Source organism: Vulpes vulpes, chromosome 7 (genome assembly GCF_048418805.1).
Source record: "Vulpes vulpes isolate BD-2025 chromosome 7, VulVul3, whole genome shotgun sequence".
Taxonomy (NCBI): domain Eukaryota; kingdom Metazoa; phylum Chordata; class Mammalia; order Carnivora; family Canidae; genus Vulpes; species Vulpes vulpes.
Window position 1 is genome coordinate 35,506,226 of NC_132786.1, and position 27,165 is coordinate 35,533,390.

The 27,165-nt window shown below is 42.5% G+C and overlaps 2 protein-coding genes and 1 non-coding gene across 6 annotated transcripts; 1 reads left to right on the forward strand and 2 right to left on the reverse strand.

Annotated features, from left to right (window-relative positions):
- Positions 1–3,387: 3,387 nt before the first annotated feature.
- TTI2 (TELO2 interacting protein 2) lies at positions 3,388–13,357 on the forward strand. Of its 4 annotated transcripts, XR_012002567.1 has the most exons (9): positions 3,960–4,132; positions 4,295–5,026; positions 6,508–6,694; positions 7,174–7,266; positions 8,577–8,764; positions 8,845–8,988; positions 9,571–9,733; positions 10,601–10,764; positions 12,407–13,357. XR_012002567.1 is itself a non-coding variant. In XM_072763548.1 (8 exons), exons 2-8 carry the CDS (start codon positions 4,410–4,412, stop codon positions 10,703–10,705), a joined length of 1,497 nt encoding a protein of 498 aa, XP_072619649.1. In that variant the 5' UTR covers positions 3,981–4,132; positions 4,295–4,409; the 3' UTR covers positions 10,706–13,357. The 4 variants fall into 4 exon arrangements, 2 of the variants coding, with proteins under 2 accessions (XP_025849358.2, XP_072619649.1); XR_012002566.1 differs by having other exon boundaries at positions 3,388–5,026; XM_072763548.1 differs by having other exon boundaries at positions 3,981–4,132; positions 10,601–13,357.
- Positions 3,562–3,664, reverse strand: LOC112916337 (small nucleolar RNA U13). The gene has a single exon (XR_003234285.2). It is a non-coding gene; the product is annotated as a small nucleolar RNA U13 (small nucleolar RNA).
- Positions 10,057–23,361, reverse strand: MAK16 (MAK16 homolog). Its single transcript, XM_025993576.2, has 10 exons — positions 23,009–23,361; positions 20,729–20,778; positions 20,527–20,636; positions 20,356–20,420; positions 19,617–19,768; positions 18,763–18,817; positions 13,375–13,449; positions 12,381–12,488; positions 11,601–11,666; positions 10,057–11,443 (listed from the first exon to the last, which is right to left on the reverse strand). Exons 1-10 carry the CDS (start codon positions 23,021–23,023, stop codon positions 11,249–11,251), a joined length of 891 nt encoding a protein of 296 aa, XP_025849361.2. The 5' UTR covers positions 23,024–23,361; the 3' UTR covers positions 10,057–11,248.
- Positions 23,362–27,165: the final 3,804 nt, after the last annotated feature.

Here is a 27,165-nt window from a genome sequence, read left to right on the forward strand (position 1 = left end):
TTCTTTAGGAGTTGTGAAGACTGACTCTTTAATTCCAACTATTCTGTTGCATTTATTATCCTTACAAACTATTTGGATAACATGAAATGATAGCAGAATAAATGCTTGATTTTTTTCCTCTTCTTTACCAATTTTCTAAACAAATAGTTCCTTAGATGATACACGAATAAACGATGAAGGATTTTAAAAAAATATTACTATGCATTCATGGATTTGTATATATTTGATGTTTCAATCAGTCATTCTTCTTTTTTTTAAGACTTTATTTATTCATGAGAGATACAGGCAGAGGGAGAAGCAAGCTCCTTGTAGGGAACCCGATGTGGGACTCAATCCCAGGACCCCAGCATCACACTCCAAGCCAAAGGCAGATGCTCAACTGCTGAGCCACCCAGGCGCCTCCAGAATCAATCATTATTCTTTCTTATGCCCAAACTGTCCCATCTTTGGCCAAAGGATGCCCCTTTATCTTTGCTCTTGGCTCTTTTGACATAACTTCAGTAGCATTTGATAGCTACCTTACTTTTTGGCATAACAGAATGTCACAGGCTCATCTTACACAATCCCTGCCCCAGTTCTGAAATCGGTCATTTCCTAAAAGGGTCCTGTTCCTTTTAGTGGGCAATGGCATTTGGATGATCAGTTGGGACACTAGGGTTGTTCATAGTCAATGGATTGCCTTTGCTTCTTGGCTTTTTCAAGACAAGGGAAGACAGGCAGGGAAGACAGGCTCCCACACAGGAGGGACACAGCTAACATATGCAAAGAAACAAAATTTAATGATTCATATTACCATTGCCAATTCAAATTTTCCGTTATTTACACGACTTATCCTTGGCACCATTGATTTGATAGTTGTATCTCTTCGTCTCTCACTGAAGACCTTGGTATCTAACGATACTAATTCAATTACTTATTTACTCTTTTATTTACACATATGTGTAAAATATAGATGCATGATGGGATGCCTGGGTGGCTCAGTGGTTGGGCATCTGCCTTTGGCTCAGGCGCGATCCCGCAGTCCTGGGATCGAGTCCTACATCAGGCTCCCTGCATGGAGCCTGCTTCTCCCTCTACCTTTGTCTCTGCCTCTCTTTCTCTGTGTCTTTCATGAACAAATAAATAAAGTCGTAAAAAAAATTCATGCAATAGCATTAAAAAACCAACAATATCAGTATTATTACTAACAAATACTATTATTACATGCAGTTTGATTTCTTTGCCAATCTTTTTTTTTTTTTATCCTGAAGATGTGTCACTAAGGATGTACAGTCAAAATAATGAGTTTTAAAGTTAGTTACTTATTTTTCCAGGTAGTTATGTCAGTAAATCCTGATACTTTACTTTTTTTTTCTTTTGGAAAATGCTTTATTTTTTTCTTTTAAAAAAGTAATCATGGAAACCAAAAGTTTACTTTGATTCCAAAGTCAAACTAAAAAAACGCAGTATATGAAGATAAGTCTAGCTTCCACTCCCATTTTTTTCTCTCTGGTTTCTTCCTTATATGTAACATTTTTATTGGTTTGTGACTTATAATTCCACTGCCTCTTCTTGCAAATGTAAACAAACACACACATCTTTCTTAGGAGAAGGGCAACATATATGTGCCCCCAGCCTTGCTTTTTCCACTTAATGCATCCTGGAGGGACGCCTGAGTGGCTCAGTGGTTGAGCATCTGCCTTCGGGGCGGTGTCCTGGGATGAGTCCGGCATGGGGGCCCCCACAGGCAGCCTGCTTCTTCCTCTGCCTAAGCCTCTGCCTCTCTCTGTCTCTCACAAATAAATATTTTAAAAAATGCATCCTGGAGTTCTGTGACCTTCCACAGAGATGGTCTTCATTCTTTTGTAAAGCGGCACAGACCTGCATTGTGCGGATGCACCGTGGCTTATTCAGCCGGTCTTCTGTGGATAGACTTGTGGGTTCCACAGACATCTACTGCATGGCTAAATCGTGCCAGGCACTGGGGATACAGACGTGGTCTGGCCTCAGGGAACTCGGGGCGCAGGGGGGAGACCTCTGCAGTACAAGCGCCTCGCTCACAAGGGAGTGAGATGGCAGATCCACTTGGCGCAAAGGGTGCGAGGCGCAGGGAAGACAGGCTCCCACACAGGAGGGCACAATCACGGTCTGTGGGCTGGCATCCTGCTCCCCGCACCCACTGTAGCGTGGGAGAAGTCCCTCCGGAGGAACCCCTGATTTTTTAATCAATGTTTGAAATTGCTTAGAAAGTCATGAGTGCCACCAATTGGTCAGAGAAGGCAAGGCCAGATGGAGGAGGCAGAGAGGCAGGGTCCTAACCGCAAAGTTCCCGCAAAAGAGGAAACGTAAATTAACACCGCTCTAAGCTGCTGACGCATACTTGGCTCCTTTATTTTTCATGACAATCCTAAGAAGTAGGGACTCTCATTCCTCACACGTCACCCTTAAAGAAGTTAAGGCGCAGAGGGGCACCTGGGTGGCTCGGCGGCTGCGCGTCGGCGTCGGCTCAGGGCGTGGGCGTGATCCCGGGGTCCTGGGATCGAGTCCCGCATCGGGCTCCCTGCGGGGAGCCTGCCCCTCTCTGTGTCTCTCATGAGTAGATGGATAAAGTCTTTTAAAAAAAAAGAAAACAGAAGGCACAGAGAGATTAGGAACTGCTCTCCCAGGGCACCCAGGGCACCCAGCGGGCGAGCAAGTGAGGGAGCAAGAGACGCGGAGGGAGGTTGCCCGCAAGCAGCGCCCTCTGCCACATGGGACAAGGGCACACGAGGTCTTCTCCGGCCATACAGTCACCCCCTGGGGAGGAGCCCGCACCGTGGACCCCCCCCCCCCCCGCCGCCCCCAGCGCCCAGGTCGGGAACTCCCTGCAGAGCGCTCTGACCTGTGGGGGGCGCAGCGTCCCCAGGCCCGACCGCAGAGCGGACTCATCCCCAGCCGCGAGGCTGCCCCCCGAGGGCGCCCCCTTCTCGGCGACCCCCCCCCCCCCAGCCGGCCCCACGCCCACCTCTCCGCGCTCCCGCCCTCGCCTTGGCACCGGTGAGGTTCTCCCCCCCGCGTTCCTAGGACACGCGCGCGGAAGGTGCAGGAGGTCAGGGGCGAGGGCACCGCCACCCTCCGCTGGGAACCCTGGGCCACCCGGACAGCATGGACAGACCTCCACTCCCGGGGACCCGCGGCACGGCGAGGCGACCGGCCGTGCGGACGCGGCCACACACGCGCTCGGACAGGCTCCTCCCCCCGCCTACTCCGTCGGGACCGAACCCGAGACGGACAAAGGGCGGCGGGCCCGGCGCTTGAACCCGCCGCGGCTCCCGGCTCGCTCCGGGCGCCGCCTGCCGCCCAGACCCCGCAGCGCGCGCGGCTGCACCCGAGGGCACCGCCCCTCCCCCGCCCCGGGCCAGACCCCACGTGGTGCCCAGTCCCCACGCGACGCCGACCTCCCCCAGCCCACGGGCCTCCCGAGCGAGAGCTGCGCCCGGCGCCCAGGCCGGGAAGGCCGTGCAGCTGCGCGCCCACAGCGGAGGCCGACGACGTGCTAACGTTCTGAGGTACGGGAAGAGCGAAAAAGATCCTCCGAGTTCACGTCAGACGGGTAATGTGCCGCGTCGTAACAAGGTTTGAGGGAGGCACATGTCACACAACGGCGTGAACACCCAATCATCACGCTTATGAACTACAAAAGGATCGCGCGCCTGCGTCTGTTAAGGAAACCCGGGTGTGTACCACACACTTTTTGAAGAGGGTGACAGACTTAGTCCTTACATATTCAGCCTTAACGTAAAATTCTGCATGCTTTTAAAGTATCTTCGATACCGCGTCGTGTGTTTCTACCTTAATAAGTGAAGAAGATATAAAACTAGCGAGAGGATGCGTCTATGCAAATTTTTTTCTCCCAAACTCCACCTTTTTTGGAGGGGAACCTGGATCTCTGCTGCTTTACGACAGCGGGTCGTGAAATGACGAAGTGTTGCCTGGGCACTGGCGGAAGCTAGCTTGGTGCCTTGCGGCAGCGAGGCGAGCTGGGTCCGGATCCCGGTGCGTACGCGGTGCAGGCGGGTTGTGAGGCGCCGGTGGAGGTGTTTGCGTCTCGCCTTAGGGCTTTATTTCTTAGAGCTTTAGGGTTGTTTTGTTTTTAATCTTCAGAAGGGCAAGGGTAAGTCATCTACCGTTGGGAGTCTGAGATCCTCTTACTCCCAGAGAGGCTCCGTTCCCTTTCCTGCATCTTTTCCTTTGCACAGACCGGCCTCTCCTGCGGGTTAGACTCGCGACCCCGCGCCCCGCCCTCCTAGTCTTGCCGTCCTACTTGGTTTTCTAGGTGTTCCTTGGGAGGATTCCAGCCTCCGGGTGATCTTTGTTGTCGGGCGGGCCGCGCCAGCCTCCCATCTCGGCTCCCTGGAGGAGGCCAGCTCGTCGCTGCCGCGGGCTGAGCAATGGAGCCCGAGAGCCCGCGGGAAGGAGAGGGGCCTCCCTCCGCCCTCGGGCAGGCCTTGTCTCAGATCGTGCACCGTCTCACCAGCCAGGAGTCCCGACGGGCCAAGGCCAGGAGTGCGGCGCTTGAGGACCTGAGCGCTCTGATGGAAGCCACAGAGTGTGACCAGCTGGTGGAGGGGGGCGGCACGTGGCGCCGCGGGATGCCCGAGGTGCTGGGGCAGGTGGCAAAAGCCCTGGAGAAGTATGCAGCCCCGCCCAGGGAGCAGGAGGGCAGACGTCGCGCGGACTGCGACGTGGCCGAGAAGGCGGCCGCGGTCGGGTTACTGTTTCTTAAACTATTGGGGAGAATGGAGGCGGCCCAGTCTTCGTTGGTTGGCCCTGCGTGGAAGGCAGGCCTGCGTCACTTGGCAGCACCCATCTATGTTTTCGCGCTCACACACAGTCTGGAGCACCCGTGGACCAGCCCGAGGTCCCGTGAGGTTGCTGGAGAGGTGCTCTCCGAACTCCTTCGGGTTACTCCGTGTGCGTCCGTGGCAGGATTTCTGCACGGAGAACATGAAGACGAGAAAGGGCGGTTCACGGTAGTGATGGAGCTTCTCAAACGCGATTTGAATAAGTGAGTATTCTTGACAAAGGACCACCACCTCTGGGCTTCAGCCTAACATCTTAGAATGTTTAGGGCTCGAAGGACCTGAGTTCCTCCAACGATAAGGTAAAGGTGGTGTGATATTAGCAGATCTCTTAAGGCCCGGGAGGGTTGTGATTTGCTATAAATGGCATTATTAGATTTTGGCGAATTCAACATTAGAGCCTAGGCCTTCAGGCCCCCACTTCCTAGCGCTCCTTCTAGCCCTCCGGAGTTCTGTCCCATGTCTTTAGACTCAAGTTTCTTTCTTTTTTTTTTTTTTTTAATTTTTATTTATGATAGTCACACAGAGAAAGAGAGAGAGAGGCAGAGACACAGGCAGAGGGAGAAGCAGGCTCCATGCACCGGGAGCCCGACGTGGGACTCGATCCCGGGTCTCCAGGATCACGCCCCAGGCCAAAGGCAGGCGCTAAACTGCTGCGCCACCCAGGGATCCCTAGACTCAAGTTTCTTAAGTTAGGTGACGATGGGGATTTGGAGAGGATTTAAACGTAGGGTTTGATTTTAAGCTTAGGGATCTTGAAACTCATCACTAGGTATTAGATACGGTTGATTAGATCTGGAAGCCAGTTTGGGATGAAAGAAAGCCCTTTAGATTGCTCTCAGCTAAAGTGTTCTTTGTGAGTTCCACTTGCTACTTTTTATATTTGTAACAGGAGATGAGGAGAGAAAAATGTGCACACAACTGTCACTTTACCAGGAGCCTGGAGTTTTGAGGTGACTTGGCACTTCATTTTATTGCTTCTGAGTCAGACCATGTCAGAGAGCCTCTTTGAACCTGTTTTTTTTTTTTTTTTGTAATGAAAAGATATCTCCTCTTATACAGTTATTCTGAAGGTTGAGTAAAGTGTAATGAAAAACCCACTTAATAAGCTGTAAATTGCTTTTCTTCAGATATTGATTCACTTGCTCCCCCCCCTTTTTAAAAAGATTTTGTTTATCTATTCTTGAGAGAAAGAGACGCAGGCAGAGGGAGAAGCAGGCTCCATGGAGGGACCCCAACGTGGGACTCCATCCCAGGTCTCCAGGATCAGGCCCTGGGCTGCCCCACTTGCTCCCTTGTTATAGTGACTAGTACTGAAGGCATTTCCTTTACTCCCCTCTCCCTTCTTAACAAATCTTCACTGTAACCACCCACCCCATCACTGCGGATTCTTTACAAGCTCGGATTGTAAACAGTGTCTTCTCACTGGATAAGCTTTAGGCCCAGAGCCCTGGGTGATTGATTGTTCAATGTACTTAGTGTCAGGTTACTTTTTGTTTGTTTGTTTTTGTTCTTTTGGTGCAAGTTCTGTAAGTTATTTTGATCTAAATCTTAAACTGTATAATATCAAGAATTTTGTGTGCTATATTCTTTACAAGAGCAAGAAAATATTCTTTCACTTGAAGAGGTTGATTTGCTTTGCTAGTTAACATGTCACTACTTAATGTGGTTTCACATTTCCATTTAGGGAATCCTGGAAGAATAACCCTGCCACGAAACATGTTTTTTCATGGAGTCTACAACAGGTCACCCGACCCTGGCTTAGCCAACATCTGGAAATGGTACTTCCCCCGTCACTGCTCATCTCAGATGACTATCAAACCGAGAACAAAATCCTGGGTGTACGCTGCCTCCATCACATTGTGCTTAATGTGGTAAGCAACCTGTCATCTGTGTTGATGGGACAGATTGAGTCACCAGCATAACACTATTTTAGTGTTGCCTTTTTATACCTCTTATTAGCTTCCTGTTACGCTGTTATGTGACAAAAATCACTTATGTATATTTTTTTCTTTATATTTTCCTTCTGCCAACCTAGTAGATTGTACCTCTTAAGTAACGTATGTAGGACACCTGCATGTCAAACTGAATAACCAGACCTTGATTAACAGTTGATTTTCAAGGAGCAAAAAAATCAGAAACTGAAAAGGATTATGCTCAGTGTGCAAGCTATTATATTACTCAAGGAAACTTTTTTTTACTTAAACTGTGTATAATGGAGCTTTAAAAATACACATAGAAGTAGAGAGGGGCATAATGAATCTTATGGTGTAATTGTGTATTCATAGTTTCAAAAATTATCAACAATTTGGCAACCTTGGGAAACTTAATTGGGTAATTTTTCTGCTTGCAGCCAGCTGCTGATTTGCTCCAGTATAACAGAGCCCAGGTCGTATATCATGCCCTTTTCAACCACCTGTACACACCAGAGTACAACCTCATTCAGGTAATTTTAAGTTTTGTTTATAACTGCGAATCTAAGTTCTCCAACTTGAGTAGAAGGTAGTATTATGTGAATAAGGATAGTTGAGACACATTTTCCTCTCTATCACTTGAGAAAAGCTTTGTCTGAAAAGTTCTATTATTATTTATTAAATGTCCTTCTCTGTTGCTTTGTATCAACACACTCTTGAAACTCCTTTTATGTTGGATATTACAGTGCTTTCACCCGAGAGATACTGGATATCTACTGTCTGAGGAACCATGTGGGTTCCAAGAATGAATGGGTCAGACAGGGTTTCTGGCTTTAAGAAACCCTTTAGGAAGACATGTAAATAAATATTTGGGGCACCTGGGTGGCTCAGTTGGCTGACTGCCTTTGGCTCAAGTCATGATCCCGGGGTCCTGGAATTCAGGCCCGTGTTAGGCTCAGGCTCCCTGCTCGGTGGGTAGTCTGCTTCTCCCTCTCCCTCAGTCCCTCCCTCTCCCCTTGTGCTCTCTGGTGCGTGCTCTCTCAAATAAATAATTAAAAATAAATGGACTCAACTTAAAAAAATAAATGAGTATTTCTACATGTCTACAGCACAGTGTGAAATCTCTATTAAGAGGTTTGTGCAGGGGATCCCTGGGTGGTGCAGCGGTTTGGCACCTGCCTTTTGGCCCAGGGCGCGATCCTGGAGACCCGGGATCGAATCCCACGTTGGGCTCCCGGTGCATGGAACCTGCTTCTCCCTCTGCCTGTGTCTCTGCCCCTCTCTATCTCTCTGTGACTATCATAAATAAATTAAAAAAAAAAAAAAAAGAGGTTTGTGTAGAGTGCAGTGTGTGTCCAGCAAAAGGTGGCTAACCAGTTTGGTGGTGGGATGGTTTTAGGAGAATTTGGGAAGGAGGTGATCTTGGAAGGAGGAACAGTTCTTTAGTAACAGAAAGAACATTTTGAAGACAGAAGAAACAAGTTATAAAATCAGAGGTAGAAATAACCTTTTTTATGCCTGTCTTCCCTTCTTCTCTCCCCCCTGCCACATTTCTTTAAATATCAATTTAGGTATTAAGCCGAGAATCCAGGTATTGACAGCCAAAAAGTTTAGGACTCTTTAGATGATGGCTTTAAAACAAAACTAAGAGAAAAAGCAAAGATCCCAAGAGAGCTAGAAGGGAGTGCCTAGACACTGAAACCTCACAGAAGGTGGTCAAACTGGACACAAAGACCATCTCAGACTTTATGGAGTTTTATTGTGAGACATGTATATAAAGTTGCTAGCCCAATCAGTGAGTGTGAATGCAAATGAACAGGTCTTTTTTATTACTACCTCCCAGGCTGTGCTCCTGTGTCTGCTGGATTTATTCCCCATCCTGGAGAAAGCCCTGCAATGGAAGGGAGGTGCAGGTCGGCCCACCACACACTGTGATGAGGTGCTGCAGTTGATTCTGACCCACATGGAGCCAGAGCACCGCCTTCTCCTTCGCAGGACCTATGCCCGAAACCTCCCGGCGTTTGTGAAGAGGTGAGTGCCTGGGCCACTGGTCTGGCCTGGCCTACTCTTCAAGTTCATCTCCTCGATGCACATTTCTCTTTGCTTTTTAGGTTGGGGATTCTAACTGTCCGGCACTTAAAGAGACTGGAGCGGATCATTATTGGTTATCTGGAGGTTTATGATGGACCGGAGGAAGAGGCTAGATTGAAGATACTGGAAACCCTAAAACTTCTCATGCAATATGCATGGCCCAGGTAAAACTGCCAAGCAGGCAGGTATGCCCAGAACAATTTTTATCAAGATAAAAACTTTCAGAAAGGCTAGTAAGTTGAAGTTAATAGGCTGGGCTTAACTGATGGTAAGCTAGGATCTGGAACTAAATGACAGAAAATTCTAATTGACAGTGAGGTCCCAGAACCCAAGCTTATTTCTCTCTTTAAATTTTAGGCCTAAGACTGTAACAGTTAAGGGACTATGGACCATTTCCTCTTCTCTGGCCCAAAGTATAAGCCCCTGGTAAGGGGAGATTCTACTTCTCCCTTTCCAGGAGGGATTATTTCCTTACAATAGAATCACACTTCTGGAGGGGAGTAGGGTGTTCCTAGGCAGGCCGAGTGTTCACGGGCACACACTGTGCTGCAGAAAACAGGGGGTCTCGAAGTGACTAAACCTGGTGTCTGGTGTCTAGTTCTGCTTCTGGCTCCCTGGTTGTTGAGTCATTTCCCTCAGTTCCTTCATTTAGGAAGGGAGGGCTTTACAACTTTGATGGCCTTTTGAAATCTTTGTTAATATCCTGATTTAGATAGAGTATGAACATAACTTTTTCTTGATTCCAGAGTTCCCTGTAGACTTGTGGTCTTATTGAAGGCGCTCCTGAAACTGATATGTGATGTAGCAAGGGATCCAAACCTTACACCTGAGCCTGTAAAGAGCGCCTTACTAGAGGAGGCCACCGAGTGCCTGATTCTCCTGGACCACTGTTCTCAAGGACAGGTGAAGGTGAGTCTGCAACCTGGGTCTTGAGCAGTTCCTCTGACTACAGTTCACATGCCTCACCTACTCTGTGGAAAAAAACACAGGGTTCAGGGCTCCACTTTGGAGACCGCTAGCCCCCAATAAAGGGTGATTAACATCTCATTCTTCTTTTAAAGCTACTCAGCACTATTTAGACCAAAAAGCAAGAGGATCAGGAGAGGTCTCTGGGGGTGAGGGTAGAAAATGGGCAAAAGATTGAGTTTATTAAAAAGGTCTGTTTCAGTCTCTGAATTTTTTTTAAAAGATGAAATAATGAACTACAAGCCACCAAAAAATAACAACACAAGTAGAGTGATTCAGATCCCAGAAGTGTTTCCAGTTTTTCTGGGCAACTATATTTTTACATACTCTTACTTATTCACATGGAGATTTTTCCTTTAGTTTCATATTCCACAAAGTTAACTTCTCAAAACCAGAGCATGTAATAGCTATATGTGTGTATTTATAGACATTTAATAAACCACTGCCTCATTTCTCTTTAGAAATTTTCAATTTAAAGTTAAAAAACAGCATAAAAATATTTAGAAATAGTTTGGTTTTTTTATCAGTTTATTCAAATTACTTCGTGTTGGCTCTTTCATCTCAGGCAGTTTTCACGAGCTGGATCCAATCTGATTTGCATTGGCTGGTATTAACGGGCTTCTTACCAGCCATCTTCACCAGCCAGCAGGACATTTCCATGCACACCAACACAGTACACCTGTTCCACAGACTGCTCTCTAATCTCATTTTTTTTTCTTTTGAGTGTGGTACCAAGAAAGTAGTACCAAGGTAAAAGAAAAAGTATCAATTAAAAATAAAACCCAAAGTCTATTTGGTTTCATATTTCAGGATCTCCTGGTCAAAATTCTCCAAAGCTGTGAAGACAGCAAGGTGGTGAACTGTATCCGAAAAGTGCAGCAGGTTTCTGAAGGCACATCCTACAACGGAACCTAAAACTGGAAGGCTTTTTCTTCTTGTTCCTACTGTGTAAATGGAATTATTTAAGAAAAAAGGTATTTTCACACTAAACATTGTAGCTTAGACCTTTTTGTTTTAGTCCCTTCCATAGAAGTAGGGAAAGGGGAACAAGGCAAAAAAAATGAAGATATTTCTAAATAAAGTTGGGGGGGGGGGGGAGGATGCCAAGGAAACGGGTGTATAGCATTTAAAACTTAGAAATATTTACACCCACAAATTCATCTGTTAAGCTTTTTGGGCTCAAGCTGTTACTTCAAAGCATATGCCAACGCTATAAAAATACTGTGTTCACAACTCAAGGCCTCCTCCGCTCCCTCCCAGATTTCTTGCCCCACAGAAGTAGCATAAATATTAAAAACACAAATATTGTGTTGAATACCATATGAAAGAGCAAAAACTGGAGGTGTTTACATGTTCATGGTAAAAGAAAGAGGATGATGAAAATGTTCAGTCCTGCATGTTCATGGTAAAAGAAAGAGGATGATGAAAATGTTCAGTCCTGCTTATAAATGTCTCAAGTCACATAGTTTTGGCCTTGGCCACAGGCTCTGTCTCCTGCTCATACTCTATCTCTACATAGGCTCGTTTTCTCTGCAGGTGTCCTTTCAAGGGTGTTTTGCCTTTATGTTTTGCATTAAGGACCTTTTCTTCTTCCTCACTGGAGGATTTATCATCCTGATCTTCGTCACTGCTGGCATCCAATTTATCCATATCCTGATATGGGGATGGAAAAAAAAGAAAATTCTAGATTCATCCTCAAACTCCTCTCATTGTCTTCTCAATTTAGAACCAGAGAATTTATCTGGCTCTGTATTCAGAAACCTTCTTTTTCCTGAAGGCCAAGAACAATTTTTCTGCCCATTAATCTCACCTCAAAATCACTTATGTCACTTTCATCCACCTCATCGTCTTCCACAAACTCTCTTTTTCCCACATCCTAAAATAAAAATTGGTACGTTCAAAATACAGAATGAAAATTCAGCTTATGCTTCTTGATGAGTAAGTGTGTAACAGATTCACAGTCTACTTACTAGGCTCAACCAAAATCTACTTATTTCCAAGTTTTAATACTTCTAAATTAAAAACATTTTAGGGTTATCAATTTCTTTTAATGAGGTAAAACATCCTTATTTAAAAAAAATCAGTATACAAATAGGGCTTTACAAACAATTCTGTGTATTTAATTAAAACTATTAATTTCAAATATTGAAAAGGGTTACTACTAGGAAAAAGTACCATCTGTATGCCTATGTGAGCATACCATGTGATTAAGCAACTACCTGCTAAATCTGACCTTTTCCTAAAAATACTATCACTCAAGTACCTCCCCTGTATTAATAGTGAAATGAAATCTTGTATAAATTTCAGTAAGTTCCTAAAAAAAAAAAAAATTTCAGTAAGTTCCTTTAGCTGATGAAGATTCTTCATTGGTCTCCTTGCAAGAAAAATTTCAGAATCCCAGTAAATACGATTAAATTGTCAATGTGTAAACAGCTTATTGGCTGAACAGAGTTAACCTCATGATAAAGAAAACTGACCAAAGAATTTTTGGTTAGGGGAACGAAATGATACTGTCTCCCAAGTTCATGTAAAGAGATCTAGTTTTACAAGACTACCGTTTGATGAAGCAAAACGAACAAACAAGGCTTACTTCTTCATCTTCATCTTTTTCCTCAGAATCTGAAGAGTCACTCTCTGCCTCCTGCTGTTCCAGGGCTTTATCAAAGGCATGAATGGGGAAGTTGTAGATGTCGCCATACTGAAGAACAAAGATACACACCAGCTTTAATGACCTCTCACTTGTACATGTGAAATCCACTGTCCAATAAGCATATTATTTTTTCCCCAGTGATTAAATGAGAATACTTGATTTGATAAGTAGTAGTATTTCTGTATTAATATCAAGCCTAGAGCTGACAATATCTTAAAAGCCCATTTTAAATAATCACTGGTTAAAATCAAACAAGTAGCTTCCATGAAGAGTCACTTGAAACTTAGTTTATAAAACCCATGGCTTGGAACAAATGTAAATTCGCTGACAGAAAGAAGTAATAAGGAAAGTTTTATTCATTTTTGTCTTGTAAATGACATTTCTATCTATTTTTTTTAAAAGATTTTATTTATTCATGAGACACAGAGAGAGGCAGAGAGACACAGGCAGAGGGAGAAGCAGGCTCCATGTAGGGAACCCAACATGGGACTCGATCCTGGATCTCCAGGATCACACCCTGGGCTGAAGGTGGTGCTAAACCGCTGAGCCACCCAGGCTGCCCAACATTAGTTTTTAAGGTGAATTAAAATCCCATTTTAAAAAGTCTTAGAAGATTAGGGTGCAGGAGGATCAAAACTGCATGCCTTTTATACAGAGATCTGGAACTGTTGTACTGGGGACACAAGTTGGCAATATGGTGCAAAGGGAAAGGTCTCTTACACTAAATGGAGCATCAGGGGTGACCAGAGCACTTTATAGGTTTGTGTCAATGAACTAAAGTGGGGAAGCCAGAGCCTATATATGTTTTATTTCAGGAACAAAAATCAAAGATCTTCCCAGCATCTTTGAAAATAAAACACATTTCCCACTAGTTCCTAGCATATTACTGATCTAAAAAATAAAGTTTACATCCCAAAGTTCTTAGCTTTCTCACCGTATCTTGTTTCAATCTCTCCAGCAATTCCTTTTCAATAGCATTATCCAGCTGTGCAGCTATTAATGCCTTTTCCTGTAACGAAAGATTTGAGTAAACCCATTTATTTCATATTGATACTCATTTTTCAGCCTAGAAGAAGAAACCGTCAGGTTTTTATTTTAAAAAACTACTTTCCCCCTACTCTTGCTATCACTAGAACTTGTGCCTCTCCAGCCAGATATATTTCTGCTTTCTCTCCCAAACCTTGAGAACCTTTTAATTTTTAAAAACTCCAATTGTTTTATAAATAGCATTCTAAATGAAGTTCTAACAAAGCCTTTCATAGATGCACAAAGCATGTAGCTCTACATACATTTAAGTGTCTTAGAAAATGAGCAATTCTGAACTAGATTTTAAAAGCTGAGAAAGGAAAATAGAGACCTTTACTCATACTTCTTCTAAAACCGTGTTAGATTCCATGTGACAAAAATAGATTAAAAATTTCTTCCTCAAAAAAAAAAAAAAAAATTTTTTCTTCCTCCAGTGATCACATCCAAAATGATATATGGAATCAACCTGGACCACCCAAAACCAAAACATAAGAATCTAATCTAAATCTACTTTCTAGCCCAAGACTGCACTCGTTTAATAGTGAAGATCATAAAAGATTCTGAAGTCTTACATACTGAAAGTTTGTTTGAATAACAGTGTACAAGATAAATCACAGGGAGACTGGGGACACATGATCAGTTAAGTCTATCATGCTGGTTTGCACTGTTCTCTAAATTAGGTGCTCGCACCTCAAGGGCAATCCACTGAGATGCAGGCAGAAAATAGTGAAAATTGTTACATATTTCTTCTTTAAAAATTAAATGTTATATTTGAAAAATACTACACAGAGTCTGTAAGTGGGGATCTCACTACTTTATTCAGATGATTACAGCATTTGGCAGTTAATGTTTGCTTAAGGGGATTTATAGAGGCTACTGAATAGTTTGCAATACCATAGGAATGGCTATAAAAGTATGCTATTTAGTGGTTTAGTACTTAAAAAGAGTTGTACGACTTAAAGAATCATGCATTTTTCACAAAAAGAAAAATGTTCCAAATTTTCCAAGATGACAAAGGACTGTCAGTAGTATGTAACAACACAAGTTTTAAAAAATACTCCATTCTTTCAAGAGAAAAGCAGTATTTTAAGAGTTTAAAATGTTTTTTGAAAAAAAATTTATTCTGTGAATAGAATGTCTTAAAAAGAAAAGTGTGATTACACCTAAAAAGTAACATTGTGAAAACATGCGTCTCCCGTAAAAGCAGCAATCAGACACTCAAAATATTCTGGTACCACAATTTTCCAACCCATTTAAAAATCTTCCAAATCTACATTTCTCAGAAGGCTTCAAACTTATTTGCTAAAAGCAGAAAAACTTAATTTCCTCTGAAAGGCTTGTAAGACCACCTGTTTAGCTATCCGGGAAAAAGCATACTCACTACCTATATCTGAATAAAAACCTCTGCATAACTGCTGATGAAGGATGAAAAATGAAGAGCCACTACTTAATGCAAACAATCAGCAACGTTCTTCTTCATGTATCTCTGAGGAATCTATCAGTTATGAGAGCAATCAAAAAGAATTCCTTCTCAGCAAAGACCTAGACCTTCATTTCATCAATAATAGATATGTCAGTTATAATACACCTATTAGTGCAAGTACACATGAATAGTAAGTAACATAAAAAAATGCTGGGCAGTATATGTTCAAAAATTCCTTTGGTGGGTAAGGGATCACAACAGTTTGTGGAGACCAATGCTGTAATAGATTTGAAGTCTGGAACTCTGTGATTAATAGGAACAAAAGCACTAAATTATTAAAGCTATTTCTTGAGAGGACATGACAAATGATCAGGAAAATGTATGTTGGCAGAGGGGAAGTATGCATAGCAGACACCTAGAATAAATGAAAATCCGAACTTGTAGGAAAGCTAATTCCAGGGTCTTGAAAAGCAAAAGAAAAGTCAACTTGAATGAGGTACCAGTGAGGTGGACAGGCAGACAGCTCTATTGACAAAAGCTGGAGTTTTCCAACTAGATTTTCCATGGTATTCCCAACACTACTGATTAATCTGGTAACAAAGCTGCCCAGTTTACTTCAAAGAAACAACCCCAATCAATTCCTTATAAGCAATTTTAAAATCCAAAAAACTCAATTTACTGGCCTAATGTGACCTGAAATGACATAAGGCTACTTAAAAAGTTTTTGAAATTCCATCTAGTCTGAACCTTATATTTCACTAGAGAGCTACTAGTGTATCTGATTAGAATGCTCAAACCCTGAGGACCCAAATAAAATTACTAATGAAAGAGGAGAAATAACAACCAACACCACACAAATACAAACAATGTAACAGAATATTATGAAAATCTATATGTCAACATTTGGACAACTTAGTTCAAATGGATACATTTCTAGAAACATATAACCTACCAAAACTAAAGCAGGAGAAAACAAAATTTGAATAGACCAATAGCCAGCAATGGAATTGAATGAGTAATCAAAACGCTCCCAAAAACAAAAGTCCAAGAACAGATGGCTTCATAGGCTTGTTCTACCAAACATTTAAAGGTTAATACCCATTCTTCTCAAACTATTCCAAAAACACAAGAGGAAGGAAAATTTCCAAATTCATTCTATGAGGTCAGTATTACCTTAATACCAAAACCAGATATAGACACTACAAAAAAAGAGAACTAGAGGCCAATCTCATGAATATAGATGTAAAAATCCTCAACAAAGTATCAGCAAACTGAATCTAACTATATTAAAAAAATTACATACCATGATCAAGTGGGATTTACTCTGAGCATACAAGGGTAGAGTAGTTCAATACTCACAAAACAACATGACACATCACATCATTCAGAGAAAGGATAAAGACCATATAATTATTTCAATACATATAGAACAAGAATTTGACAAAGTACAACATCCATTCTTGATAAGAAACCTGCAAAGTAGGTCTAGAGGGAACATACCTCAACATATATGAAAAACCTACAGCAAACATCTTCCTCAGTGGGGAAAAACCTGAGGGCTTTCCCCCTAAGATCAGGAACAAGGCAAGGATTGTCCACACCACTTTCATTCAACATAGTACTGGAAGTCCTAGTCACAGCAATTAGACAACACAAAGAAATAAAAGACATCCAATGGGTAGGGAAGAAGCAAAATTCTTACTCTATGCAGATGACATGATAATATATATAGAAAACCATAAAGACTCCATCAGAAAACTGCTAGAATTGATAAATGAATTCAGAAAAGTTGCAAAATCAATGTGCAGAAACCTGCTTCATTTGTAAATAATTAAGCAGCATAAAGTGAAATACAACAATCCCATTTTCAACTGCATCAAAAACAAAATATCAAGGATAAACTTAACCAAAGAGGTGAAAGACCTGAATTCTGTAAACTACAAAACAGTAATGAAAGAAATTCAAGACGATGCAAAAAAGTGGAAAGACATTCCATGCTCATGGAAGAGCAAATACTGTTAAAATGCCCATAGTTCCCAAAGCAAGCTACACATTAAATGCAATCTCTATCAAAATACCAAGAGCATTTTTCACAGAACTAGAACAAACAATCCTAAAATCTGTAGGGAACCACAAATGACCTCGAGTAGGTAAAACAATCTTGAAAAAGAAAAACAAAACTGGAGGTATCCTGATTTCAAGTTCTACTACTAAGCGGTAGTAATTAAAACAGTATAGTACTAGCATAAAAATAGATATAAATCAATGGAATAGAACAGAAAACCTAGAAATAAATTCACAATTACATGGTCAATTAATCTTTGACAGGGAGGAATGAATATACAATGGGAAAAAGCCCAATAAATAATGTTGAGAAAACTGGACAGCCACTGGCAAAAGAATGAAATTGGACTTTCTTTCACCAAACACAAAAATAAATGCAAAATGGATTAAAGACCTAAATATGAGACCCCAAACCATAAAAACCCTTGAAGAGAACACAGGCAGTAATCTGACACTGCCCATAGCAACATTTTTCTAGATATGTCTCCTGAGGCAATGGAAATAAAAACAAACTACTGAGACTATAACAAAAAAGAAAGTTTCTGTACAACAAAGGAAACAACTGACAAAACTAAAAGGCAACATACAAAATGGGAGAAAGTATTTGCAAATGATATATCTGATAAAGGATTATTATCTAAGAACTGATATAACTCAACTCCCAAAACACAAATAATCCAATGTAAAAATGGGGAGAAGGCATGAACAGACATTTCTTCAAAGAAGACATCTAGATGGCCACAAGACACATGAAAAGATGCTCAAAATCACTCATCATCAGAGAAATATAAATCAAAACTACAATGAGGTATCACTTCATACCTGTCAGAATGGCTAGAATCAGTAACAGATGAAAACAAACGTGGGTGAGAATGTGAAACAAATGAAACCCTCTTGCATTGTTGGTGACAATGCAAACTGGTGCAGCCACTTCAGAAAACAGTATGAAGATGCCTCAGAAAGTTAAAAATAGAACTACCCTAACTACCCTAAGAGCCAGGCATTGCACTATTGGCTATTTACCCAAAAAAATAACAAAACACTAATCAAAAGTATACACACACCCCTCTGTTTATTGCAGCATTATTTACAATAGCCAAAATGTCCACTGATTGATAAATGGATACAGAAGTGGTGTGTGTGTGTGTGTGTATATATATATATATATATATAATTACTCAGCCATTAAAAAAAAAAAAAAAACAAGAAATCTTGCCATTTGCAAGGAGATGGATAGAGCTAGAATGTAACCTGTTAAGTGAAGTAAGTCAGAGAAAGACAAATACCATAGGATTTTACTCATATGTGGAATTTAAGAAACAAAAGAACAGAAAAAAAAATACAAATCAGGAAACAAACTCTTAACTATAGAAAACTGTTACCAGAGTGATGCTCAGTGGGGAGATGGGAAATAGAGGATGGGAATTAGAGTTTTTACCATGGGCATTAAAAAAAAAAAAAAGGATGCTCAAACCCTCCTGAATGTAGTATACAACGTATGAGATCGGCAACAAACCGAAGTTCTGACTTCTGAAACATTTAACATGAAGAATTTCAGACAAGGGATTTCTGTTCCCCATTATATACATGCCCAAGAACCCTTATTTTAATCTGCTCTGAAAGTCATAATCTTAAAATGTGAATATCTGATATCTTATACAACTAATACTACTATCCATTAGGGAACCATTACTCAAGGCCCCAACAGTTCATAGACAATGGTGACTGACTCTTTCTCATGATCCTTACCTACACAACCCCAACCTCAATGGAAATACAGAAGCTATGAGTCCCAGAATGGTAAGTTACCTCTCTTCTTTTCTCCCTCCGCTCCACCTTCTTACTCAAGGGAACAAGTTTCCTCCTACGGAAAATAAAAATTATCAGAAAACCCAAGTGCACATTCGGTGTGTTCCTTTTTAAAAAAAAATGAGAAGAAAGAAGGATTGGAGTTGATTTTGTAGGGCTTGGCTCAATATAGCCAAGACTATATACTTCTATATAACTATAGATGTATATAGATAACTATATACTTAACAATTTCCTAGGTATTTAATGCTACAAAAAGTCATTTTTACACATATTTTAATGTGTATTTTATTTTTTGTTTCTTAAGGCATTCTGAGACTTCTGAGGGCATTCACTATGCTAAGATTAATGCTTCAGATAACAAAGAAAAGGAATTTTCTGTAGAAGACTGCCATCTTTAGCTTTCTCTGCAGGTCCCAATGAAAAAGTATTAGGACCCATCACTCCTTAGGAAGATATTCAATTAATTTTGTGGATTTCATAACACTTTTAAAAATTAGTTTTCAGTGAACCCAGAGTAAAGTTCTTAAATTTTATTTATTCACATTTTTTAGGCCATTGTCAATACCCTAATTTTAGGATTCTGTCAGGGAGAAAATTTCCTGAAGCTGCTTTTTAGACAGGGAGGAGATCATCAAGTTCTACTCTACTGCTTTTTAAGTCCTGGAACATCAAAGGGCACAATTTTAACCAGAGGTAAACTTTCTTCTTGTCAGCATCTCATAAAAGGTTACCCAAAATTGGATTTAATAAGAAGCATTACTAAAGGTTTCATAATCTCTCATCTTCCTAATGTGACTCAAGGAAAAAGACTTAAGAAAATAAATATAATAAATGAATGATCGCTTACTTACTGTCGCTTTAGTGTAAGTTTTCTAATTCGAATTAGGTACTGGGTGATCTTGGTGAATCTTTGCTTACACTTGTGTCGAATGAAACGGGGCCAGTAAATTAGATTTTCATCTATTTGTTCCAGGGCTCTCTCATAGTTTTTATGAAGCCGGACCTATCAAACAGAAAAAGAAAGCTTAAAGAGTAAGGGTAAATGGGGGCACGTGGGTGGCTCAGTTGGTTAAGCACCTGCCTCTGGCTCAGCTATGATCCTGGGGCCTGGGGATGGAGCCCTGAGTAGGACTCCCTGTTCAGTGGGAAGCCTGACCTCCCTCTCCCTCTGTAGCTCCTCCTGCTTGTGTGTGTGTGTGTTCCTTCAAAATAAATAAATAAAACCTTAAAAAAAAAAAAAAAAAGAGTAAGGGTAAATGACCGGGTCTCCACTGCTATGATACCCATATGCCCTAACGAGGTTGGCTTCAAAACTTTAATACAGGGGCACCTGTGTTGCTCAGTAGGTGAAGCATTTGACTCTTGATTTTGGCCCAAGTCATGATCTCAGGGTCCTGGGATCCAGCCCTGTGTCAGGCTCTGTGCTCAGTGAGGAGTCTGCTTCTCCCTCTGCCTCCCACCTTGTTCTCTCTCTCACAAACAAGTAAACCTTAATTAAAAGTTTACTCCAGCTATGGTCAAAGAAAAGAGAAAAACATGGGCATTTTGCTACTGATTAAGGTCATTGTGATTTTATCTCCTAAGTCTTACCCGTTCCCAGAGACGCCTAGGAAAAGCTGCTCGCTCTATAACCTTCATATACAAGTAGCACTGTCCTGCAAGATAAAGTAAATACCATTAATATTATTTACAGAAAGACTAAAGAACATCCTTTTAAAAGCTGTTGACTAGTTCCCATGGAAGTTAAAACTAAGGAGTCACCTTTCTCCTCTTTGATAGTGGCATACTGACTGTTTGCCAGGGGACAAGACGATCGGTTACACAGTCCAGTCAGGCTGTATTCATTTCTGCAAAAACTTTGAGTCTTAGTTCTAGAACAGGAGGAAAAGAGCAAAAGTTGTAAGATGGGTTACCAGGAGGGCAACTGAAGGAATCTTTGCCCACCTTGCAAATCTAGACTCACCTTATTTTGAAAGAACAAAACTGCTTATTTCCTAATGTATCCCAGATAACCTGCAAGACAAAGTAAAATCCATTTCAATTGCTCTGACTCAACAGATGAGAGTATTAACTCAAGAAAACAATGCCCTGGGCAATGCCCTGGTTACTGAAGAAGTCTCCTTGGGTCTTTGAAGAATGAGAAGAGGAAGAAATGCTTTGTAAAAGTCTCACTTTTCTTTTTATGCAGATTCTTGCAGAAAAAAATACAAATTGGCAATAATCATACCCCATTACCCAAGGATTTATGCACGTACATTCCACCAATCACTATGCCTATATTTTTAACAAAAATGAAATGTCATATATATTTTGTAACTTTCCTTTATTACTTAATATGTTCATTATCCACTGTAAAAGGCTGCAGAATACTAGATTGGGGATACAGATAGTATAATTTGGTCTCATCTGGGCAAAAAAAAATAATCTACTGCTATCTTCTACTAACTAATGTGTTCCTTACTCTTTCAGCATTGATTGTAGATTTATATTAATACACTAACATCCCTAAGTCACGAGCAGAGGAGGCACTCAAGTGTTAGTTGAATAAAGGAAGGGATAGTCCTTAAACAGTTTTATCTACTTAGGGAGAAGGAAATGTAAACAAAGCAGCAGTCTAAGTGCCACAAAAGAAGTTTTAAGAGCTTTTGAGTGGGCTGCCCTGAGGAACTGGGAAAGGCTTTAAAGAAGTCAAAGCCTAAAACGTAAATAAAGGTAAACACATAAAATAACATTTTGGAAATTTTATAGTATGTGTGTTTGGTGGGGGATGACAAGAAGGTAAGAAGAAATGAAACTCGGACAATAGCTCATTCTGGCTTGTGGCTGTAAGTAGGTGACTCCCAAATTGACAACTGGTCAAACTTCTCTCCTGGGCAGACTAGTATTTACAACCAACTGCCAACCTGAAATCTCTACCAGGATGTCAGAAAGGCGTCTCCCACATTAACATATCCAAAGGAAGGTCTCGGTTCCACACCTCTCAACACACCCATTTCCTACCCCATCTCCACAGAGGAAACCACCACTGAACTATTCAAATCCAAAAACCCTTTGATTTTTCCCTTTCCCTCTTCATCGAGGGGATCATGTAGTCTTTTTGGTTACACAGAAAATACAGACCTCAGATCCACCCACTTCTTTTCTTCTCCACCATCACTACGTCGGTGGAAACTACTTTCATCATACTCTAGTCTCCCTGCTTTCATTCTTTCTCTCCTTCAAATAACTGGACAACTTTCCCCAAAATGTCAGAGGTCGTATCTCATCAGCAGCCCTAACAACACTCCTTAGAAGCCTCTATATGACCTTGTCCTGCAAGCAACCCCAACTTCATTACCTCTCTGTTCCCTCAATCCCTAAGGCTAACATCGGTATTCTTTAATATATTCCATCTCTCTTACGTCCAGATCTTTGCACTTCACTGTTCTTACTGCATGGATTTTTCCCCCCTTTTCTGCCCCAAAGCCCCTCAATGAGGGTTCATTCTCCTGTTTCAGATCTCAGCTCAAATATCTCCTATTCAGGGAAACCTTCCCCTCGAACCTTCAGCTGTGTCTGAAGTGGTCTCCAATCACTCTGCTTCACCAGCTTAGTTGGGTCCCTCTCACACAATTAGCACACAGTACAACGGCTTTCAGTTTGGTCCCGTGTTTACCCACCGTCTGCCTTCTCCACTAGAGCGCTGCAGGAAAGCAGAGGTCTTTTGTCAGGCTTATTAAAAACTAATAAAAATCTCCAGTAATTACCTCAGTACCTGGCACACCGTAAGCACTTTTGTATTTCGCATACACGTAACTAAATAAATGAGGATCGAGGATGCTTCCAAAAATTATGACTTGGGCAGGCGGACAATGCAACAAATGTAAAGAAAGACCAAAGACGGGAAAAGCAGATTTAAAGGCAACGCACACGTGGAAGAAAGGGATCCTTAAACCTGAGGTCTCAACGCGGCCGTAACGCCCCCCGCCGCCCCCCCCCCCCACGTCCAGGGACACGCGAGGCCAAGCGCCTCCTGGCTGGGCTTGGACCCCGAGGGCCGAAGCGCCCGTGCTGCGGCCCCCCACCCCCTCGGGCCGCCCGCCGGCTGGAGAGCCCGGGCGGACACGTGAGAGCCCCACGTTCGGAAAGCGGCGTCCCGGGGGCCTCGGACCCGGAGCCACACGAGGCTAACGCGCCAGCTCAGTAGGTGGCTCCTGAGTCCTAAGGCAGGAGAACGCAGGTGGCAGGCACGCGGGAGACTCACGTCATCGGACTGCATGGCTCCGGCGGCTCAGCGTGCGAAGCCCGGCCAGGTCTCCGCGGCAGCCATGCTCCTTCCGGAAAACCCCCTCCGGAAGCCTAGTCTCGCCTATCGCGAGAGTGCGCACGGGTCCGGCGTGCACAGCGCCCCGCGGTGGCGTGACTCACGCCTGCACCGCCGCCCGCCTCGCCGCCCGGTCCCGGTGTCGCTCGGGGACGGACGCCCCACCCGGCCAGCGGCGCCCTGCCACCCCGCGCAGGAGTCGGCCGAGTCGTGGCGCGCGGAGGCCGAGGGCTCTGGGCGCGTCCTGCTCCAGAGCGCGGTCTATGAGCGCCCCTGCGGGGTGTCCTGGCCGCCGACCCCGGCCCCGGCCCGGAGCGCGCCGTGGGGGGGGGGGGGGGGGGAGCGCCGTCCGCCGGCCGTAGCGCCGCCTAGCGGCAGGAGCTGCGCTGGCTTTACTCCGTGGCCCGCGCTCCGCGGCGGCTTCACCAGGGAGACCCCGCTCCCGCCCTCACTTCCCCTCGCTTAAACCCCGCCAACCGTTTGCTGTGGCATTGGGTCTTGACCTTTGAAACTCATGGACTTAGATAATAATAAAATAAGAAAAAAATGGGAAGGCTAACAGGTTTTCCTCAATTTTATTTTGAGGGGAAAAAGAAAACCTTTATTAGCTCACACTGTTTTTCTAAAGACCAGTTTAATGCCGAAAGAATAAAAAAAAGGCACACTCTCAGAATAACGGTGGGCACTTCATTTGCATATTACATTATAATAATTATATCATAAGTCATGTAATTTTGCTGCATGCAGGTGGAAACCACTCTGCTGGAGGTATGCCTGGGTGGCTCACTCAGGCCTTGGCCTTGATTTGACTCAGGTTATTAGGGTCCCGGGATCCAGCCCCTACTTGGGCTCCTTGATCAGTGGGGAGTCTGCTTGAGGATTGCTCTTTTTCTTTCCCTCTGCCCCTCCCCTCTGCTGTTTCTCTCTAAAAAGAGGGAAGGAAAGAAAAGACAATACCCTGTTGGAAACCATTTATTTGGCAGTGGTTTTTGAAGCCAAATTCAGGTTATAAAAACCAATTGCGGGGCACCTGGGTGGCTCAGTAGTTGAGCATCTACCTTTGGCTCAGGTTGTGATCTCTGGGTCCTGGGATCGAGTCTCTGCAGGGAGCCTGCTTTTCCCTCTGCCTATGTCTGTGCCTCAATCTGTGTGTCTCTCATGAATAAATAAATAAAAATATTTTTAAAACAACACTAAAAACCAATTGCTATTTACTAAGTATCCTTGAGCAAGTCACCCTTTAGCAAACTATCCCATTTGAAAAATGGAGGTAAATGAGGACCAGAGGTGTGTTAAATGCATAGTTTACATTGCTTCATAAAAATTTTTGATTGTTCTCACTCACCTACTTGGTTTCCCTGGCTTAAAGACCTAGAGGGCAGGCATATCACACACACACATGCTCTTTTATGTTAAGAAAATCAAGTTTAAAATAATGTGGGAGAGGAGTGCCTGGTTGGCTCAATAGTGTGGTCAGCCCTACCCTGGGTGCAGAGATTACTTAAAAAAATAAATGGAGGAAGCTTCTTAAGAAATAATAATAATGTGGTAGAACCCAAAAGCTAGACAGTACTCACCAGGTACACCACACTGCACTCCCCAAACTGTTTTAAGAAGGGAAAGTGATACATTTTTCAGTTTGATTTAGAAGAACACCACTTCCCTGCTCACCACCAACAGATAAATCCAATGAATAACTTTTTATTTTTTATTTTTTTAAAAAAGATTTTACTTATTTATTTGGGAGAAAGAGAGAGAGAGACAGATATATTGACAGAAAGCAGAAGTGGGGAGGAGAGGGAAAAGCAGGCTTCCCGTTGAGCAGGGAGCCTGATGCGGGGTTCAATCCCTGGACCTCAGGATCATGACCTGAGCTGAAGGCAGATGCCTAACCAGACCCAGGTGTCCCTGAATAATTTTTAAAACTGATTTATAATTGGCATATATTAGTTTCAGTAGTACAAAATAATGATTTATATCTGTATATTGCAAGAGGATTACCACAGTAAGTCTAGTTATCCTCTGTCACTATAGAATTAACAATTTTTTTCTAACAAGAATGTTAAAGATCTGCTTTCTTAGCAACTTTCAAATATGAAATACATACTTTTATTTTTAACTATAATCACCATGTGCACATTATATCCCTATGACTTTTTTAAAAGAGATTTTATTTATTTATTCATGAGAGATATAGAGAGGCAGAGACATAGGCAGAGGGAGAAGCAGATATAGAGAGGCAGAGACATAGGCAGAGGGAGAAGCTCAACCACTGAGCCACCCAGGCGTCCCTTTGACTTGTTTTTGTTTTTTTAAGATTTTATTTATTTATTCATGAGAGAGACACAGAGAGAGAGGGGGGGGGGGGAGAGAGGTAGAGACACAAGGCAGAGGGAGAAGCAGGCTCCATGCAGGGAGCCTGACATGGGACTCCATCCCGGGACTCCAGGATCATGCCCTGGGCTGAAGGTGGCACTAAACCACTGAGTCACTTGGGCTGCCTGCTATGACTTGTTTTTTAAAAGTTTATTTATTTATTTATTTATTTATTTGAGAGAGAGAGAGAGAGAGAGAGAGAGTGCAAGTGGGGGCAGGGGAAGAGAGAGAGAGAATCTCAAGCAGATGCAGTGCTGAGCAAGGAGCCAAGGGCTTAATCTCAGGACCCTGAGATCATGACCTGAGCTGAAATCAAGAGTTGGATGCTTAACAGACTGAGCCTCCTAGCCCCCCCACCATGATATTTTTGTAACTACAGGTTTGTACCTTTTGACTGCTTTCACTCATTTCTCCCCCTCCCCCAAACATTCTGTTCTCTGCTTCTATGAGCTCTGTTGCCTTTCTGTTTTAGTTTTTTATTATTTTTAAGATTTATTTATTTGAGCGGGGGAGAGAATCTTCAAGCAGATTCCCCACTGAGCATGGAGCCCAATGCAGTGCTTAGTGTGGGCTTTCTATCTTATGACCTATGAGATCATGGCTTGAGCAGAAACCAAGATTCAGACACGTAATTGATTAAACCACCCTGGGCCCTTGTTTTTGTTTTTAAGATTTCACACGTAAGTGAGATCATATGATATTTGTCCTTCTTGGCCTTATTTCACTTTGCATAATCCCCTGTAGGTCCATTCCCATTGTCACAAATGGGAAGATTTCATTTTTAAATAATGACTGAATAATATTCCATTTTCATTTCTTCATATATACTTCCTTTTACTAATATATATATATATATTCTTATTCATTCATCAATTGATAGATATTTAGGTTCTTACCATATCCTTGGGTGTTATAAATAATGCTGCAATGAATGTGGGGATGCATACCATTAACCCTTCAACAACATGGGTTTGAATTGTGGGAATCCACTTACATGTGCTTTTTCAATAAATATAGTACTATAAGTGTATTTTCCTCAGGATTTTTAACATTTTTTCTAGTTTAGTTTATAGTAAGAATACAATATATAATACATATACCACATATGTATTGAGGAGGGTTGGCATGCCCCTTGTTCAAGGGTCAACTATATATCTTTTTTGAGTTAGCATTTCATTTTCTTCAGATAAATACTAAGAAGTGTAATTACTGGATTACATGGCAGTTTTATTTTTTAAGTTTTTGAGGAAACTTCATACCATTTTCTTTCTTTTTTTTTTTTTTAAATTAAGCATATTATTTTTTTTTTAATTTTTTGTTTATTTATGATAGTCACAGAGAGAGAGAGAGAGAGGCAGAAACACAGGCGGAGGGAGAAGCAGGCTCCATGCACCGGGAGCCTGATGTGGGATTCGATCCCGGGTCTCCAGGATCGCGCCCTGGGCCAAAGGCAGGCGCCAAACCGCTGCGCCACCCAGGGATCCCCTTCATACCATTTTCAATAGTGGCTGCACCAGTTTGCATTCCCACCAGCAGTGCACAGTGGGTCTTTTTTCTCTACATCCTGACCAACACCTGTCATTTTGTGTCTTTTTGATACTGGCCTTTCTTACTGGTGTGAGGTGATATCTCATTGTGGTTTCAGTTTTTATTTCCCTAGTGGTTAGTGATGTTGAACATTTTTTCATGTGTGCAATTTTTTTCATGTTGGCCACTTGGAT